Genomic DNA, 19,048 nt, shown 5'->3' on the forward strand with positions numbered 1-19,048 from the left:
TGCACTGCAAATGCAATGCTATCTTCTACTTCATTATTATTTTTGTTGTTTCATTCTAAAACACATACATACTTATTAATAAGATGAGTAAATTTTATATCCCGTAACTGAATTAGATGAAAATAATTTATTAATAAAATAAATTAAATGATATTATTTTATTAATAAATAAATTATTTTAATTTTTATATATTTTAAAAATTAATATTTATTTATTAATGAATTATTATTATTTATATAGGTATATAGATAATAGAATTACCACAGTACAACCCCTCAGACTATAGGTAGTACCGATACGACAGACAGACAGACAAACCACCCCAGCATATATAGATTTTTTGTACATTAATATTAATTCAAACAAAAATCAGCCCAAAAACAGGTCAGACGAGGATTAATTTCAGCATAATTGTAAGTATATATATTATTATATATGGGGGAAGGGGGACCAAACTGATCATGCAGAGTAGAGTTCATAAAATATCTGAACGGATATTTATTCCAATTATTTTTCATGAATTCAAGATTCACTACTATATCTATATATGTAGAAATTAAATATTCAATCATCAATGAAATAGTAGTAATCGCTTCATGCAAGTGTTTTACATTAATTTGTCCTATAATATTTACAAATTAAAATAAGATACTTTGTGGCTTGACTAAATATATAAGAAACCAACAATTGCCTGGTCTAAATTCTTAATTTTAATAATTAAAATTTAATTTTTTTTTATTAATTTCAAGTATCTAATATATATATATAAGAAGCGAATTTTGCTTCCCATCAGACAGGAAGTTGCGGTCACACAACTTTTACCCGCATCCTCTAAAATTCACAACTCTTTGCATTGCTTCGATGAAGTATATTTAATCATATATATATATGTGACACATTCACGCAAGCTCTAATTTCTAAATGACATGTATATATAATTAATTTGAAATTTAAAATGGCATCAAAGGCACAAAATATTTTGTGGGGAAATAGGTATTATATTATTTTGAGGTGCATATATGTATATGTATATCTGAAAAATTTAGGCAAAGAAACATTATTTGCAAAGGCATTTGTAAGTAAGCGTATAAGATTCATGTATAGCTCTTATTATAATTAGGATTAGCATATATTTATAAACCAGATTTTCAATAGCAAAGATTAATTAAGATTGTGGAGACTCTTAATTAATTGTTCATAAAGATTAGATGATAGTTCTATATATGTAATTAACCTGTACAAAGGTTTAGACTTTGAAGTGATTACATATAATATATAGAATTACAATTCATTTAGATGGATGATGAAATTGAAAATAGTGATAGAGGTGAGATTGATTAATGTAATTGTGAGATTAAAGTTAATGATAAGATATGCGTTTGGATGTAAACATGACATGACAATGAGATGAATTATAATAAAAAATAAAATGATTATTAAAGATACTAAATTAAAAATTATATGTAATAAAAAATTTAAATTATTTAATGTTTATAAAATTAATAAATAATTAAAAATTATTAAATTATTTATATGTTAAATAATAATTTTATTAATAAATAATCAATAAATTTATCTTGAAATAAATCATTTTTTAACTTTTAAATAAAAATAAAATAAAAACAAAAACAAAAAGAGTTAAAAATGAAAAAACTGAACAACTGAACTTAACAATTTTTCACTGGATCCATAAAGGTCGAGTGTGTAACTGATGCTGTAGTGCGATGAAACACTGAAAAGTTATCATCCGAACACGATAGTGATGTGATTTGAGGCTATAATCGTGTCTAAGTGACACTGTTTCTAAACCTAAATGAAGCCTTAATCATGTTCTCCATCAGTTTCTATATATTAGCTCTTCGTGACAATTGGTGACTGATATATAATTCTTTACTAAATGCAAGAATAAATTAATTTACATGTTATTGAACAAATAAATAGATATATATATGTCGAGAAATTAATATGTATATATATATATATATAATTGCATTATAACTGTAACAAATTTTCTTAAATTAAACCTAGTAAAGATGACTGTTAGTATTGGACAGAAAAAAAAAAAAAAAGAGATGACTGTTAGTTATGATTTTGAAAAGGTTGAGATTTGTTCCATATATAATTTTTAAAAATATATATGGTAGTAGCCATCTATCAAAATCTTTAGTTTACTTATATCACACTTCAATATATAAAAGTTTCATCAGGGTCTCGCTCATGCCTACCTGTTCTGATGCTGAAACTCACCTAAATATATATCTACATATAAATATAAATATATAAATATAATGAAAAAGTAATTTTGTTATTTTGCATCCTGATTGAAACTAGGGAAGATATATATATATATATATATATATATATATATATTTATGCGCTGATTGGTAGCTACTACTTTTCTTTTTTTTTTTTTTTCTTTTCACATTTTTTAATATATACTAGTAGTCGTAGCATTTATTAATTTCGTTTTCATGACACTGTTTTTAATCAATTAGAAATTAATCGACCATCTGCAGATCGATCAATATTATAGAACAGACACTTTAGGGAGTAAGGAGGAGGCATACTTCTTTAATTCTCCCACGCAAATTACATGCCCTACGATCAATGCCATGCATATTTGTCTTCCTTTACAAAATGCTTCTGCTGCTTTCTTAAATCTAGCTGCAATTGCAGCAGTTGAACAGTAATTAACCATCTTTATATATAATTTCCTTCATATATGTAAAGAGTACTGAGATATTACACAGTAGAAATGATGGTCCTGCAGTGCTGCAGGCTAACTGAGGTAAGCCTCAATTATTCTGCGGCTTAATTAATAGAATCCAACTGACACCAAAATTCCATGCATGCATGCATGCAGCTTTGCATTGCGTGCTCGATTTAGATTTAGTGATGAATAAAGTGATTTAGCCAATTACCAGTCTGACATATCCACTCCTTAATTTTATATTATGCAATCAATGAGTTGTGCTTAATTTTCTCATCTTTTCCAATGAATGGCAACTTTTAATGAAGCAGTTGTGATACATCTGTCTGCCAATCGGTAGAGATAATATTAAAAGTTAAAACGTACACCACCTTACTAGTTTTGGCACACAAGGTTGCTTCCCTACTTGCTTAGCACTCAAATTTCAAATTACTCAACTATTAAAAACTTTATTTAATTTGCTGCTTAATTTGTCAGTTTAATTCATTTCGTTGAAATCTTAATTTAGCCTTTTAATTTTTTCATCCAAATTTATTAATTAATTTACAACTAAACTAGCCAATGATCTGAAGCATATCTACTAGTAAGACGTTTAGAATCTTAAAGCTATCTATATTCTTGGCATTACTGAAATAAATAGTTAGGGCCGGGCATCATCCAAAGGAAAGGAATTAGCTAGGACGTTCTATATGCCACTTAGATTAATTACTTAGTACTGCCACAACATTTTATATATTACCATTTGATTGCCACTTGAGATAGTGTTTGGATGAAAAGTTTTAATTTGGTCCTAGATATAGTTATATATATGAGAGACATATTATTATTTAGTATATTTTTATTTACTTATTAGAGTTTTATCATTTTGTTGAAATAGTTGTTGACATATAATTAGCTCTATTGATACATATATAGTTCAAAATCATCTTGTTATTCTTAAGTCATAAATTAAGATTTCGTGCTCGTTTGGCTAAACATTATGAATAATTGTGAATCATTCACTTATTCAACACGATTCTCAAATACGTATTTATATTTGGTCAACGTGAGTGATTAGTTCTTAAAATAATTTAACGACGACTTTAATAACGCGTTCTTGATGAAGTTGTTGTTTAGTAGTTTTCAAGAATACTCTTTGAACAATGATAAAACCCTAAAGTAGGTTTGGAGATTCATTCTTGGCATGCTACTTGTCAAACACTTCAAAATATTAAAAGGGGCTGCTGTTTGATCTCATGGTTACGCCTTTCCTGGTATGTTAGATTGACACCATAATACAATGATTAATCAACTTTGAAATGAAAATACAGATGATTCTCATTCGTTTGGTATGAATATAGAAAAAGATCAAGTTGAGTGCTGAGATGATTTTTGTTCCCAAATGGGATGCAAAATATTCAAAGGAGTAGTTGCATGTCAAAACAAATGAAATTATAGATCGGATATGCACAATCTTGGCCATGTTTACGACACTAATTACAACTGCTTGTACTATCTAAATTTCGTTTTAATTTGTTCTCTTTCTCTGTGTGTGCCCTCCCTTTCTCTCGTTTTTCCTCTGCTAACAAGGAAGAAGTTGAGCTTTCGTTAGCGTATGGATTTGTTTTCTTGTATTTCTTGACCAAAAACAATACTATATAGTAATCAATATTGTCGTAGGACATTTGTAGCTAGTATATGTTAGGTTGGAACTTGGATAGGAAGAACATTTTTTTAATAAAGAAAATCTGAAATGAAAAAAAAATGTTACAGATGTTAAGATTCAGATCATAAATCTGTTAAATATCATATTTTAAAAGTGATTACATGAACTAATTAACGATTCAATTTAAAAAACTCATATATTCAGCATATATATATATATATATATATATATATATAGTAATTTTATTGAGGAGAGATCAACTTTTATAGAGTAAAATGTTTTTAATTTTACGTATTTTTTTAACCCTTAATTTTAATAGATCTAAGAGATGAAAAAAACAAATAATAATAAAATAATAATAATTTCATTTCATTTCTTAAATTTATTGAAATTAATTATTTAAACATTATGTAAAATTTAAAAAGTTTTATGCTATATAAATTAAACCGTCAATTTTATTCAATGATACATATTGAAGTTTTTGGGAACAAGAAATCATGTATAGGTAAGGTGGTCGGCTTCGATTTATTAGAATCCAATTAGAATATCACCACTACGTTGAGAGACATGACACAACCTCCAATTGAGACTAACATTTGGTGTTTAAGTAAAACTAGCAAGCAGCTTAATCAATCAAAGATATTTTCTTGTTAATTTTTCACCCTTCATTTATTTATTTTTTGTTTGAAGACTTTTCACACTTTAGTTTGTTGAAGTCTAATTGTGCGAACATGACGTTCCATGATTTTTTTTTTCTCTCAAAGCCAGCCCACGGCTAGAGAAGAAAATATTTCTAGCTACGTAATTGGAGCCTAGATTCAATTTCGGATTATAGATGTCTGAATTAACTGAACTGAACTCCATATTCATCTTTTTTCTAATTTGGCATTTAAAAAAGGGAAATTAAGTTTTTCTCAATAACTTAGCTCAATTTATTGAAATACGATACACAATAAATATGAAAAAGAAAAACAGAAAAAATCACTCTTGTCCATTATTTTTTTAAAATTACGACAGAATTAAGATATAGAAGACCAATTACTATGATTGGGCCAGAAGAATATTGAAACGGAGCAAAGTTTCAAAGTTCGGCGGACCCTAAGCGGGGTAAAGACTGGGTTCGAGATAATAGCTGATGCTCAAAGTTGACCCAACAAAATGTGACCCCAACTACAAAAAGCCCAATATCATGGAGTCTGTGTTTATGTGGACTGCCCTTTCCATCTGGCATTCCCTCTGGTATTTCCACTTCCACATGGGAGTTACCCAGTCACATTTCCATACATTTTCTAAAAGTTTAAAATAAAGGGCTTCATTTGTTCCAAGTATCTCTATTCACTGACATAAAAAAAAGTGTCCAGCACAGTAAAATATCATGGCAACTCAGTACCTAAAACTGTTATATCCTCCCAAACCGGAGGAAGAAGAGGACCCATACCCTTCTATATGCGATGCAAATGATGAAGTATAGGTAGTCTCTGGCAACCGGGAGTATGCACTCAACCCTGTATCAACCTTGCTGTATATGCTTGGTGCAGGTTCGTTGTGACTGCTAGTAAATTCCTGCAAAAAGAACACCAACTTGAAGCTGTTAAATAAAATCTTACATGTTAAAACCCGCATTTGTACAGAGGGAAATTTGGCCAACAATTACTATCTCATTGTCTAACTTATGATACAGAATTTATGATAGCTACCTGGATTAACTGTTGAGCCATCAGAACTTGTGAAGTGGTGCCCTTAATTTCCACAGTAATCTCATCTGGTAAACCCCCACTCTCCTGTATTGTAAGGATTGCTCCACTTGCACGGCGAATATATGCAATATTTGATCCACCAACACCAATGATGTCCTCTGCATAGGACAATGGTACTTGCATTGTTTGCGTCATCTAAAACAAAGAGTACGCATGATCAATCCAAAAAGAATGAGCCAATCAAAAAATGAGAAAAAGAACAAGTTGAACTAGAAGAATAAAATAATAATAATTAGAAGGAAACCGAAAGACTGGGAAGACATTCAAACAACTCTTCTGATCAATGCAGGACAGGCCTTTGTAGCCAGAATAGTGCACATGAAAATGCTCTATCATTTGAGAACATTTCCTTACCCTTAGTTGCAACAAATGGATGCAGAGATATCCTTAGATACCACAACCAACTTTCTTGAAATAAGCACATGTAACATAGCAACACTAGCAGCAGCAACAATTTTGATGATTATTTTCATAACACCTAGAAGCTCATTCTCTTGCGTTGATAGTGATAATAAATTGACCAACCTGAGTAACTATATGTGCAGCAGTACGAGTAACTCCACTTGAGCGTATTGTTCCAATTCCATGATCTAGTCCATATGGTGACAGTCCTGACGGAGGAATTTTGGGCTCTAGATGAGTTTCGCAATCATACAAAGGATCCCGCTTCAAGGACAGGGAATAATCAGAACCAATCCCAGTTCGATAAGCAGAAGCAGAATGGAGTGATGACTGAGTTTTATCAGTTCTGGCATCAAACGGACGCTCCTGTGATATTTTTGCATTATACTGTCAAAGGCATATGAGTTAATTCTCAAACTGTTGCAAACGTGGCAAGTAGCAATTTCATGCCTAACACTTACACTTTTCTCAAAAATAGGAACAACGCTTTGATCAACCAAGAACTTCCTCAGCTGTCCCAATACAGCTTCTAATGCTTTAAGAACCTTCAAAGCTTGGCCATGTATCTCCACAATTCTCTCATCTGAAGTAGCATAGGAGGGCACTTCATCTGAAATAAATGTAAATCTCAGAACCTTGCTGCTTTGAATTCAAGGGAAAAGAGAAAAGGTACAGTGAATATAGAAAGAGAAGTAAAATATACAGTTGGGACTAGGAACTAGGAAGGAGAGGAAAACGAGGAAGAAGATAAGTTAAGAGGGGTTTATTTGATAATTAAGGTGTTGGGGGGCGGGCTACTTGATCTCAAGACCTTAATTTTAGAGGTAGGAATCGGCTCGGACTAGGCTATTCCCTCAGCCACCTAGATATCCCATCAAATTAGCAATTAGAAAACCAAGATTTGGGTTCTAACAATCTGCTTCGGAAAGACTTAATCTGGGAAGGTTAACGAGGTTTGTATCCTTAAAATCATGCTTAATTCTAGTAAAACCCGAATTTGATGAACCATACACAGGTGGCATACATGCAAACAAACTGCCAAGATAAAGGAAGGAAACTAGAAGTCAGGCATTGGCTTGATTTGTTTGGAGTTTTACAGCTGAGATGTTCTATGTAATGGTAATGTTATTCAATTTCATTGTAGCAAAATATAAATGTTGTAGAAAAAGAATAAGATTGCATTTGCACCTTCTGACAAAACCCGAACAGAAGCATCGGTGGCCTCCTGAATAGATTTAATAGTAGAACCTTGCTTCCCAATCAAATTGATTGCTTGTGAAGATGCTACCAATAACCTTATAGAACAAAAAGCTGCCACAGCAACCTCACCCTCATTAGTAGATAAACCAACAACACGTTTAAAAACTCTTACAGCAGCATCCATTGCAGGGGAGAGTGGCACATCTGGCTCTTCTTTTCCAGATATTAGAACCTACAAAAGGAAAGAAAAACACTTCAGCTCTTAACTTGTTGTTAGGTTTTTCTTTGGGGGGGGGGGGGGGGGGGGGGCGCTGGGGTCTAGATTTATAGTAGGAGGAATTGAAAGAGGGAAAAGGGACAGACGATGCGGTCGGGAGTGCCAAGAGGGCCTTCGAGGATGCGAATGCGGGCACGAGTTTCGTTGCACATCTTCTTCACAAGCTCTCCCTTACGTCCAATGATGCTCCCCACCTTTGAAACCGCCACTATCAACCTGAACACGTTGTATCCAGGCCACCCGGGCCACTTCTCCACCGCCGCCTTCTCATTCTCAGCTTTTTCTACATCTTCTTCTCCCTCTTCTTGCTTTTCTGGGACTCCTTCTGCCGAAGCCGCGGTCGCCGCCGGAAGTGACGGAGGAGTAGCGACGGAAGCCGGTGGTTCCACGTGGATGGTGGTGGAAGTTTCATCCGTGACATTGTTGTTGTTGTTGGAAGCCATTGATTGTTACGTTTTCAGTTACTTGCGCTTGTGCTACAGTATTGAGTCGATCGGTGTCAGAGGTTGGACAAAGCTTGAATCTTTGGCTTTTAGGAGTCTAGTTTTCACAAGGATTCTAAATTCAACTCTGTTCAAGTGTCGTGTAATTTACGGAGAAATTCTCCTACAGCTGCAGTGCACATAATTCGTATGCACACGTCCACGTGGGAGGTTTTGAAAGCGTTGGTCACCGGATTCTGATTTTTAAAAGGGCAAAAGAAACACCTTTGTAGTTTGCATTGGAATTCCAGGCATTAAAGGCAAATCAAATCTACCCCATATAATAATTTTGGTAAGTTTTTCATAAGTTTCATTTAAGAAAAGAGAAATGTCAATCACAGCCTAAGACCTAATGCTATGTCCCATACCACATCAAAAAGGAGTGTGATGGATTGTTTTTACTGACTACTTGCAACCTGAGCTTATTGGGGTTGGGGGTTATCATGCCTACTTTTACCATGGTTCTCAGATCCCCTGTTCAGACTGGTTTCTCAAGTCCAATTCCTTGAACAACTGGCTCCGATGTTGGGAAGTCCATTATGATGATGCAAGAGATTGTGTTAACGGAACTGTATGTGAGAAATGGCTCAGGTAAATACAAATTCAGACTTTCTCCTCATTTCCTATCTTGTAAGGATGAAATCTCCAGCTGGATCTTTAAGCGTAGAGGAAATTCTAAGACAATTGTGAGAGAAATTTCACTTTCTCTTTTGCTCAGTTGGTTTTCATGGTAATTCGAACTCCCTGATGTTATTGCTGTTTATGTGCTAATGCTTAGAAGATTTGTTGCAATTAGAAGGCAAAATCTCTATCATATCATTTTCTGACTAATCGTGTCGTGATGCAGTAGGCGAATAACTTTGCAGAGTTCAGATTTGATTTCCTTTATTTTCTTTAATCAGAAGGCACATTTTGCATCTTACTGGAACTTCATCAAAATTCCTTTCCCTAATTACGCACCTATAAAGAAAATATAAAGTATATGCATCACTTTCATACGTCCCTTTTAGTGCTGACGCCCTGATAATACAGGGCACCATTTTGTGAAGTCCAAACCGTTGACTGGGACTGTTCTTGTGCTGTTGCTTGGTACCCAGCCGATGCTGATTGCGCTGCACCTCAGGTGTTCTACTCTCCTCTATTATTTTGAATGCTTCCTGCTTAGTAAGTAGCTTGCTAAGCTACATTCTATTTTGCGTGTTCCAAGAGCATCTATGCCATGTGGTGTGCACCCAGCACCTTAAATCTTCATCTACTTTTTTCCATAAATTTTTCTTTGTAATTTTTGAACAGCTTTTCTAATTGTCTTTACCATGTAGGCTGAAAACATCAATTGATGGAGAAGACAGCAAATACAGCAAACGATAGCAGGAAATTACGTCCATCAGCCGTCGCCAAGCTCACGTAACCCATCCTTCGCTTGACTCACTCCACTTGTTTGGATTTGCATAACACTAAATGTAGGCTTATTTTTTATAATTTTAAAATTTGTTCGACTCAATGCAAGAATGATATTTAAAACTTCTTCAGCATATGAAAAATGTGTTTCCCTGTGGATGTAAATGAAAAATAAAAAAGAGTAAAGCCAGCCCACACCTTCCAGGATTACAACAAAGAAAAGATGTGTTTTCCTTCTTTCATCTCCTCTGTGCCCCGAACTGTCTCCCACCAAATTTGCTTCTTCTCGCCATGCTTTGATTATGGTGCCTATTGGTGTTCCCGAATTTGAGAGGTACAACTTGCTCAATATACGATTTTCCAGGAAAGTTCCTTTTTTCTTTGGGAAGGGCAACAAGCTCTGGTAACCAATATGCCACATACTCGCCTTCAGGATCATATGTTTGTGCCTGAAAAAATTATTCACGTTACCAATAACACTATAAAAGTTCTCATGCTCAATACTTTTTCCTTTTAGACTAGTTTTTCATGACCAGATCAAATTCCTTATGATTTTGTCATTATGTTACGTTTCAATGGACGGCATCCTCCTTTGTGTTTAATTACAAAATGATAATGTATTTCACTTATGTTAATCATGCGTGCAGTGCTTCTCGTGTCTTTCTATTATATGCTTATGCTTAAAATTACAAGTGACACTGCTTTTCCGCCTTGTTAGTTGTTAAGGAGGCTCAGTTCCTCATCCTGCAAATTGCTGGATCTATTCTGAACAGAACTGGGTATTACAGCTTCATGAATGTAATTTCTCATCAAAATGCCTTTGAATAAGACATTTAATCCAGGAAAAAAATGACCATTGCATACTAAGCGATGTTATTTGCTTAAAGTAACTGATTTGACTTAAATTGTGTAAATGCACCAAGAAAAAAATTTCAACAATTTAAACATCTGAGTGCACTTACTTGCTTTGGGATGCTGAAATAGCGGTCTTCTCTAGGGTCATTTCCAACTCCTTAAATGAAGGAACATTATACAATGTTAGGAAAAGACTTGTCATATTCCAAAAGAAAGGTTGAACAAATAAATTAACAAGTTCAAGAAAACTGCATTCATAGCTTAAGAAACTTCGGAAGACATATTAGCTTAGAAAGTATTTCAGACCCGATTCTAAGTACAGATGCTAGAAAGGAAATGCATATGTGAATCACCTGCACCATACGTCCAGTTTCCATAATTGGAACATGGGTCGTAATCTAAAAGGCATGTTTCAAACCATTCTGCTCCCATCCGCCAGTCAATTCCCATGTCTCGAACAAGAAAGGAACATACAATCTGCAGTTGAAGAGACTAACCGTTGGTCATGTTGCAAACATGTTTAACAGCTTGCAGGATTCCCAAAAAAAAAAAAAAAAAAAAATGAAATGTAGATGCTATTTAAGGATTTGATCGTGCTAGTCTATGATTTGAATGCAGGGACTTTCCCATACTGATATTCTACAGGAAAAATGAAAATTATACAATGTGCATTACTTAATGTTTACCTGCCGGCCTCGATTTGACATGAATCCAGTGGTTGATAGTTCCTTCATGTTTGCATCTATTAGAGGGTATCTACAAATATGCGAAATTCATGTAAATACATGATAAAGTATATATATGCATGAAATAGATTCTGTTCAAATTTCAGCATAGTCAAATTCTAAAATGATGCATGGGTTGGAAACTTCTCTTACTTATCCAAACAAGCATATAGGTGGATTAAACAACATACCCAGTACAGCCATTTCTCCAGGATTCAAACAATTTTTGTTCTTGACTCCATCCCTGTTCCACTTTTCTTGGGCCACCTATATTAGCCAACTTTTTCAATTCATATGATAATGACTATTGATTAATTCACATAGTGAAAATATTGCTCATACTATCAAAGAAGGTAGGTCTTTTGCTAAAACAGTGAAAAAAATTTCACCATAAACATAAGTTTGACTCCTAAAGAGATTCACTAATTTCAATCTTTACCTAAATGGAAAAGCGAATTCCCATACTTGATCGAAAGAAATCTGAAGTAATCCCTCCATATCAATTCAAACAACACCCTGCAACAAATTTCATATTAAGTAAAATTAAGTTTTTAGTGAAGTTCAAGCCTCATATGAGATTAAACACATGGTGTTTTAGTGGCTTCTTTCTCAAATTTAAATTTTACGCCAACCCAAACATAGATATCTATTTTCCATTTCACAAACTGAAATTTCAAAATTAGTCAAGTTTTCAAATAATAGAGTATGGAAAAGAGTTTTCCATTCAGAACAAGAGCGATGGAAGGTACCAGTATGTGGAGTCATTTGCTTGCCTTTCCTTTTCATATCTCTTTACCTAGTATTAATCAAAATGCCTACCTGAGTTAAAATTATCCTCTTCATTATTCAACATGGTTATGTAAAAGCAGTAAAAAAAGCAAAGGAAAATTCAGAAAGTTTTGCAACCTCTTCATATATTAATCGAGGAGAGAGACTTCCTGAAGCAAACCACGGAGAGAACTTCGTTGAGTAATCAGGTCCTAACATCCCATTCCTCGTCTCCTTGTATGTTTTTAGCAAGTCCTATACATGCATGCAAGTGAGACTAATTAAGAAGACAGCATAATCGAGAAACCTTCTCTTTTTATTTCACTATTATCAGCCCATCTATGGACTATGGTACTACTTCTCCCAATAGTACAGATCATGAAAGTAAATATGCAATTCTGCCATTCAAAATAAAGTAATAAGCCACTTCATCTTGCCTTCTTCCAGAAGTATTCTGTTACTCTGCTCAATGCAGCAGTTTCACCTCCTAAAAATAGCATTCCTTTGGTAGCCTGTCAATTAAGAAAAAGAAAAACTCACTATAAAACCTAGCATTCTCAATGCTTATTGAAATTAATTTGTATGCATAGTATATATATGGCATGTTAACTTGCCTTTTCTAAGTGAAGTCCAAGCTGCTCAATTGAAGGAATACTTCCCCAATCATCAATATTGGGAGGTGGTCCAAGAGATTTTGGAAGTCTAATGCACCCCCGGATTGTGCATTTGGCTTCAACAGACTGCAAGTATTAAATTTTTTTAACAAACATCTAGCACAGAAAAGCTCCATGTCATCATTCACACTAGACTATAATGAACCCAAAATGACACTGTAGAATCATGCCTTGCGAAACTGCGTATATACGTCTGGCAAACTGCTGACACTGAATGGAAGGTCATCTAAGTGATACATAGTGCTTCCCCATATAAGTTCTAGCTTAGGGTTGTTTGTTGAACTTGAATTGGTAGAATTCCCTTGAGCTGGTGATAAAACCACACGTCTCAGACCTCGCACAACCAATCTTTCAACCTGTAGCTCCTCACTGCAGGTTTCTTTATGGGCATATACCTGACTAGATTAGTTTTCAAAATGTACACTATATAAATTCAATAACTCGGAAAGTAATTATAAACTATAGATTCATTTATAGACATTTTAGTGGCAGGCACTCAACTGTGTGAGCTCCAAAAGCTTTTGCAAGAGAAGGAAGAATGTCCTCTGGCTTCCCATGTTGAATGAGAAGATCAAGGCCCTTCTTCATCAAATTCTTCTTCAAATCAGCCAAGCATTCAATGATAAATTGTGCTCTCAAAGCTAGCAAGAAACAAATGGAAAGCAAATATAAATGAATTATCATAGTAATAATATGTCTATGCCCTTAATTAGCTTTTAAGTAAATAGAAACAAATTCAGCCAAGTTCTACAAGATCCAGCAACATCTAAGTTGTTCCTACTGCCTAGCTGTTAAAAGTCTTTAATATTACATCAACGGACACCAAAAAGTCCAAAAAACGAAAGAAACAAACAACAACAACAACCTAGAAAGCGGGAAGCAGGAACCGAAGTGATACCTCCAGTCTTAGGTAAACCAAAGTAATATGTGGTCTCAAAGAGACGAGGGTCGATGCAGTAAACAGGCAAAATGGCCTCAGAAGAAACCCAAGCCTTAAACAAAGCCTCGTTGTCTAACACTCTCAAATCATTCCTATACCAAACTATCGAAATCCCTTTCCCATTCCTCTTCAGTTCTGTCTTTGATGAGTACCTTGCAAAGGTTTTCTCCGCAATGCTGTCCATTTCATGGGAGTCTAGTCCCGGAACCTCGTAAACTGTTGAAGAAGCAACGGATTTGGGTTCGCATTTTGAAGTGGAAGTCATGATTTGGAAGCCAAGTTGGAACCTAATTTGAGTTGAACATGCAAATATTGAAGATGGATAGATGAGTTTTCTCTGCGAAAGTGAAAGTAAGGAGGAGGAAGGAAGAATAACCATGTTGCACATAGTTAGGCTTTGTAGCTGGCAAAATTTTAAGTAGTTGCTCAGTTGACACGTGGATATTAAAGACGTGGCCTTCTCTGAACCTGAAGAGGCAGGTTCTCGACGATTTGTCACAATAGCAGCCACAGCTTTGTAATTGCCTTCGAAAAAGGAAAGCAGAACAGTAGGTTCAAGGTTTGAGCTAGCTTTCTCGTGCCGTTTGGACCACAGCAGTCGAGGTTTGCTTTTCTACTCTCACTCGGTAAGAAAGACGCATTCAAGGCTAATTCTTCAAAAATAAAAAGTTAATGTACAAGTGGCACTAGATTATATCACTTTTTATGATTTGATACTTATAAAAAAAAAATTACTGCCTTAGCTTTGCTTTTATCAATTACTTTGCAATATTGACTATTGATATTAAATAAAATGATTAAGTAGCATATATTCATCAATGAAAATAAGTCACATTTCATTATTTTATTTATTGATTTCTTGTTACATCATATTATTAACAAAGTTAATATCTAAAATAAATGATATGACACAATAAAAGATAAAAGATAAAAGATAAAATACCAAATCATGAAAATTAATATAATTCAAAAGTCAAATTATGTGTTAACCCAAATATAAAATACCTCCATGGGGTGCATAGTTGCACTAGCATTATCTCTCTTATTAAGGAATCATGAACGAATCTCATCCTATATTAGTATAATAAATGATACAGAATACAGATATCAGCTGGACAATTCTGCTTTACCGACAAACTGATCAGCATTTTAGGGCATTTCAAAACAATCAGGTTTCATTTCTTTAAGTTTGTACTTAATAGCTACTCATTTGATGAATCAAACTTTCCCAGGATAAACTTATCTAGATAGAAATTGCTGCTGTGCCAACTGTGGAATTAGATATCCTCGAAAACCCAACTCTGAGCTTTCAATCATTAATCAAGATTACGCCGGACAATAGATTTCCTTGAACATGTTTTCTTCGGCCTGGGATTGCCTTGAATGTTAACGTCTTCTACAGCTATAATTGTGTATGGTTCAGTGATGCAAGATTATCTCTAAGATGTTAGTGGATGATACAGTAAAGACAATGCATAAGCTTAATTTGCCCTAAGATCTGAGTTATATGGTGAGGGTTTCAACAAGCTCCATTCTTCGTCCATGCCACTCCAAAATTGTTATGTCAGTCTGCACTGCAGCATACACAATACTCTCAATCTAGTCCATTTGCTGTTGCTGCCAAGCATAAGAATACGAATGTAGGTTCTCTCAAAAACTTTAATCCGCACATGCAGAAGTGAAATAATAGAAAAGGAAAGTATCATTTCATGATCAGATATGCAAATAGGTAGACAAAGAAGTGCAGTAAGGATACCTACATCTTTCAGTGGCTAAGGGTTCAATTAAGGCAGCAGGATCACAAATAACTTGGTAAGAACGATGCTAAGCTGAGGGAAAAGAAGACAGTAGATTATGTAACCTATTAAGTAATCTTAACTCATTATCTGTGATAAATGGACCCGTCTGATAGTTAATAACAAACCTTAACATAAGATTTCAATTTTATATCTTGACCACTATATAAGAATAAAAAAAGGGGGAGATTTCATGCCTAAGCATATGCATGGTGCATTGACTGCATTCCCAGCGGCCCGTTTTGTTACATATCTGGACAATGCAAACACCAATCACCGACATAACTTATAGTACAACCAGGAATGATATAAAAGATTAGGAAGGAAAAAGGCAGAGCCGGAAAGAAGGAGAAGCAACAGATAAGGATTTCAGAATTACCTTTTTGGCATGATTTGCAACAGAAGATGGCTAATGATGGTACTTCTGTCCTTTCAGAATAGTCCATGACCTGAAATCATGATACATCACCTCTCATAGGGTAAAGAACAGAGATATACAAAGAGTAGAATACATAACATCTCACGATTGACATGACCACCTATAACAAATTTTTTTATCACTAGTGTCATAAGCAATCACCAACAGAAAAAGACAATGTGAAGAGATGAAACAAAAAAAGGAAGATGTCATACCACTTGTGGCCCTTACCTAAAAATTCAATTAAGTTTAACCATTTTGACTAGACATTATAACCATCCACCATAAACTGTCAACAAAAAGCAATTAAACCACTCCTAACAATTCAAGTTGGTTTTAACTCAATAATATCCAATAATTTCCCATCTATATCTAGCTCAAGCAACAATGAGAGATGAGTCTCTCTCCACTACTGATTGACCCAAACTCAAATGCAACTGAAACTTTCCAATATGCTGCGCAGGACAGCAATAGCAGAATCATCATACCAACCAATACTCCCGATACCACCTCAGTGCATCAAATTCAACCTGTTCTGCAAGAAGTAGCTCGCAAACTTTGGGTTAGAAAATGGTCCTTGAAAATGAACCAAACAGTAAACAGTTACATAAAAAATTCAGTAAGAGCTTTCACTTGAGGATAGGTAAAATTATTGGTTATCCATAGTGACTGATAAGCACTTTTTTCTTTTTTTTTTTTTGATGAATTATTAATTATCATTCAAAATTAGATTGAAGAAGACTGCAAAGAACAAGCATGACTAAAAATCACCTTGCTGTAAAATAAGCATATTTTGTTATAACTAACAAATATGATATCTGTAATGAATGTTTTTCAATGTTTCACAATATCGAATGTGTGTAACATTGAAGATGGAACTATAAGTTAAAACTTTTCTCACCTATAAAGTTGTTCCATGAGTACGAGCAGTGCAATTTGATGATTCAATACCATTGAAGACAACTTGATTGATACGTTCGCACGTTCTCGTATTTGTTGTCCATGACCATAAGGTCCACCAATGCAAAATGATAATCTTGAAGCTCCCTAAAACATGGCAAATTGCAAAAATACTTATGTTATGCATGACTCAATTTTCTAAAAATCAAATTCAAGCAATTCGAAGTTACATAGTATGCATCATCATGCCCTATATCACTAAATTGCACTCTAGGTCAAAAAGTGAAAATGATCCAATAATTGTTCTGGCTACTAAAATATTTGCAACTGCCAGCATCTGGTATTGGGAAAGTGGCATCTAGCAACGAGCTTGATAGTGCAAAATATGTATGAATATGTGCAAAATACGTGGTGGCTAATATCTATCAGGAGGAGGATGCAAAATATGAATCAAATTTCTGATGCTGGAAATTCCAGCAGTATACACACCCAACAAACAAGAAGTTCTGAGCGTTTTTCACATTAAGTTGGTTTCACATAGTCAAATAAGACTAAATCTACTCTGATACATGTTTTTTCAATTATTCCCAGTAATCATTTTAATGGTTTGTATTCCATACCGTATTCCCAGCATCTCCTAACAATTCGGCCATCTGCTCAGAGCCAATATCTAGTCCACGCTCATCCAACATCACCACCTACAATTATAGAGGTAAATAGTTGCAAATCAAGGGTGATTAATGGCCAACAAAACTAAATTTGCAAATATTACAAAGGTGAAAGAAAAGAAGGGGGAGAAAAACAAGACCAATGGAAGTTGAGTTAAATGGTGTTTGAGGCCCTACCCAATCATCAGACCTGATAAGGTTGACGACAGCCGTGTCTTCATCATCAACCTGAGCCCTCGCATTGCTACAAAGAAGAAAAAATTCACCCATAACGGCATAAAAACAGAACACATATTAAATCAACAGACAAAGGGTAGAAAGGAAAGAGTACCGCGTATTTTTAGGATTGGAGCGAATTTGAACATCATCAACATGACAATAACTTTTGAGCTTTGCAATATATTCATCCAACAGCAATTGAACACCGCGGGACCTCTTTTTTCCAACCGTTAGGATTCGGATAGGTAATGCTCTCTGCCCAGCCAGCCACACCGATCAAAAACCCATAGTCATTAATTACTATTTTTCATAATTTTGAAGCGAGAATTTGACATGTAACAAAAGGGGTGGAGCAGAAAAGTTTACCACGGCTTGACCAGCATATTTGCATCCTTTACCTGATAATTTTGATTTGAGAAATGAGATGAATAGAACATTTGTAGAGCTAATATTAGTAGTTTGATTCTGATTAGGATAGAAGAACCTGACGGATAAGAGCTATCATTCGTCCACCGAAGACTACCACCGCGCGCTGAGATTGCCATTGTCATCACTAACTATTAGAAATGGCGTCAAGAGTACTGTGCGTTATCGGCAAACAAAACTGCAAACGGTGATCCAAGTTACCCGAAGCCGTAAGTCGTGGTAAATGTAGAGTGAGTAGAAACGACGGCGTTCTCCACACTGAGACAGGTTGGTTCTCTATTGTAGAGTGAGTAGAAACGACGGCGTTTCTCCGCACTGGGACAGGTTGGTTCTCTATTGTTCATTTGTTTTTTTTTTTTTCCCTGTAGATAAAATGACACATATGGATTCCGGAAATGTCCGTTCGGTTCTAGAACCTGCAGGTGTCACACACCGCGCGAGCTCCAGCAAAGCCAAGGCCTGAGAACCAGCGCAAGGAGGCCAGACCTTCGGCACCAGGCCGCAAGGATAAGTTCCTGCCAGAGTTGCCTGAGGTTGAGCCAAGGGACCTTGCGTCAGAAGATTCTAGATAGCTCCAGAATGGTGGTGCAGGCAATGGACATAGAGAAAACTCTAGATGAGCATCATTCAGGCCAAAGGGGCGGGCAAGAAACCTTCTGGTAGGGACAAGTGCGCAAGTTGGCATAAATACTGTAGCACCCAGACAGAGAAGCTTCAGGGAGGCCCTGGCCGTGGGCACTCTGCCAGGAGTGCCTGGAAGCCTTCTGGAACCAGTGCAACACAGAAG

The 19,048-nt window shown here is 35.0% G+C and overlaps 3 protein-coding genes and 1 long non-coding RNA gene across 15 annotated transcripts; 1 reads left to right on the top strand and 3 right to left on the bottom strand.

Annotated features, from left to right (window-relative positions):
- Window positions 1-5,315: 5,315 nt before the first annotated feature.
- On the bottom strand, window positions 5,316-8,459 carry LOC111284666 (RNA-binding KH domain-containing protein PEPPER-like). Of its 2 annotated transcripts, none has more exons than XM_022873493.2 (6): window positions 8,079-8,459; window positions 7,704-7,947; window positions 6,977-7,125; window positions 6,639-6,881; window positions 6,054-6,248; window positions 5,316-5,919 (listed from the first exon to the last, which is right to left on the bottom strand). In XM_022873493.2, exons 1-6 carry the CDS (start codon window positions 8,433-8,435, stop codon window positions 5,740-5,742), a joined length of 1,368 nt encoding a protein of 455 aa, XP_022729228.1. In that variant the 5' UTR covers window positions 8,436-8,459; the 3' UTR covers window positions 5,316-5,739. The 2 variants fall into 2 exon arrangements, with proteins under 2 accessions (XP_022729228.1, XP_022729227.1); XM_022873492.2 differs by having other exon boundaries at window positions 6,639-6,902.
- A 426-nt stretch (window positions 8,460-8,885) lies between these two features.
- LOC149518550 (uncharacterized) lies at window positions 8,886-9,929 on the top strand. 2 transcript variants are annotated; one of them, XR_016343022.1, is made up of 3 exons: window positions 8,886-9,204; window positions 9,507-9,597; window positions 9,794-9,929. It is a non-coding gene; the product is annotated as an uncharacterized LOC149518550 (long non-coding RNA). The 2 variants fall into 2 exon arrangements; XR_016343023.1 differs by having other exon boundaries at window positions 8,886-9,065.
- Window positions 9,924-14,767, bottom strand: CRY3 (cryptochrome 3). 2 transcript variants are annotated; one of them, XM_089762646.1, is made up of 14 exons: window positions 14,211-14,767; window positions 13,793-14,121; window positions 13,396-13,535; window positions 13,065-13,289; window positions 12,835-12,960; window positions 12,658-12,732; window positions 12,359-12,475; window positions 12,202-12,248; window positions 11,892-11,968; window positions 11,644-11,719; window positions 11,414-11,483; window positions 11,081-11,204; window positions 10,835-10,884; window positions 9,924-10,321 (listed from the first exon to the last, which is right to left on the bottom strand). In XM_089762646.1, the coding sequence occupies exons 2-14, from the start codon at window positions 14,097-14,099 to the stop codon at window positions 10,112-10,114; spliced, it is 1,644 nt and encodes a 547-aa protein (XP_089618772.1). In that variant the 5' UTR covers window positions 14,100-14,121; window positions 14,211-14,767; the 3' UTR covers window positions 9,924-10,111. The 2 variants fall into 2 exon arrangements, with proteins under 2 accessions (XP_089618772.1, XP_022729224.2); XM_022873489.2 differs by having other exon boundaries at window positions 13,793-14,767.
- On the bottom strand, window positions 13,399-18,912 carry LOC111284667 (putative RNA methyltransferase At5g10620). Of its 9 annotated transcripts, none has more exons than XM_089762655.1 (10): window positions 18,320-18,912; window positions 18,202-18,233; window positions 17,948-18,090; window positions 17,794-17,860; window positions 17,569-17,646; window positions 16,950-17,095; window positions 16,010-16,079; window positions 15,828-15,883; window positions 15,595-15,663; window positions 14,891-15,451 (listed from the first exon to the last, which is right to left on the bottom strand). In XM_089762655.1, the coding sequence occupies exons 1-7, from the start codon at window positions 18,384-18,386 to the stop codon at window positions 16,040-16,042; spliced, it is 573 nt and encodes a 190-aa protein (XP_089618781.1). In that variant the 5' UTR covers window positions 18,387-18,912; the 3' UTR covers window positions 14,891-15,451; window positions 15,595-15,663; window positions 15,828-15,883; window positions 16,010-16,039. The 9 variants fall into 9 exon arrangements, with proteins under 9 accessions (XP_089618776.1, XP_089618781.1, XP_089618779.1 ...); XM_089762653.1 differs by lacking the exon at window positions 18,202-18,233 and adding an exon at window positions 16,537-16,583 and having other exon boundaries at window positions 18,234-18,912; XM_089762647.1 differs by lacking the exon at window positions 18,202-18,233 and having other exon boundaries at window positions 18,234-18,912.
- Window positions 18,913-19,048: the final 136 nt, after the last annotated feature.

This window comes from Durio zibethinus, chromosome 6 (assembly GCF_047325235.1).
Source record: "Durio zibethinus cultivar Kanyao isolate XHJ-2024 chromosome 6, ASM4732523v1, whole genome shotgun sequence".
NCBI classification, from domain to species: Eukaryota; Viridiplantae; Streptophyta; class Magnoliopsida; order Malvales; family Malvaceae; genus Durio; species Durio zibethinus.

What these genes read in the sequence shown, in the direction of transcription:
- LOC111284666 (XM_022873492.2), bottom strand. Translation starts at nt 8,435, where the DNA reads ATGGCTTCCAACAACAACAACAATGTCACGGATGAAACTTCCACCACC. An exon ending in TTCCTATTTTTGAGAAAAGT is followed by an intron (nt 6,903 to 6,976) that starts GTAAGTGTTAGG and finishes TGCCTTTGACAG; the next exon opens with TATAATGCAAAAATATCACA. An exon ending in CTGCACATATAGTTACTCAG is followed by an intron (nt 6,249 to 6,638) that starts GTTGGTCAATTT and finishes TCTTTGTTTTAG; the next exon opens with ATGACGCAAACAATGCAAGT.
- CRY3 (XM_022873489.2), bottom strand. Translation starts at nt 14,222, where the DNA reads ATGTGCAACATGGTTATTCTTCCTTCCTCCTCCTTACTTTCACTTTCG. An exon ending in TATATACGCAGTTTCGCAAG is followed by an intron (nt 12,961 to 13,064) that starts GCATGATTCTAC and finishes TAATACTTGCAG; the next exon opens with TCTGTTGAAGCCAAATGCAC. An exon ending in CTCGATTAATATATGAAGAG is followed by an intron (nt 12,249 to 12,358) that starts GTTGCAAAACTT and finishes GATTAATACTAG; the next exon opens with GTAAAGAGATATGAAAAGGA.
- LOC111284667 (XM_089762650.1), bottom strand. Translation starts at nt 18,386, where the DNA reads ATGACAATGGCAATCTCAGCGCGCGGTGGTAGTCTTCGGTGGACGAAT. An exon ending in TCTCAAATCAAAATTATCAG is followed by an intron (nt 18,091 to 18,233) that starts GTAAAGGATGCA and finishes CTGGCTGGGCAG; the next exon opens with AGAGCATTACCTATCCGAAT. An exon ending in TCCAATCCTAAAAATACGCG is followed by an intron (nt 17,861 to 17,947) that starts GTACTCTTTCCT and finishes TCTTCTTTGTAG; the next exon opens with CAATGCGAGGGCTCAGGTTG.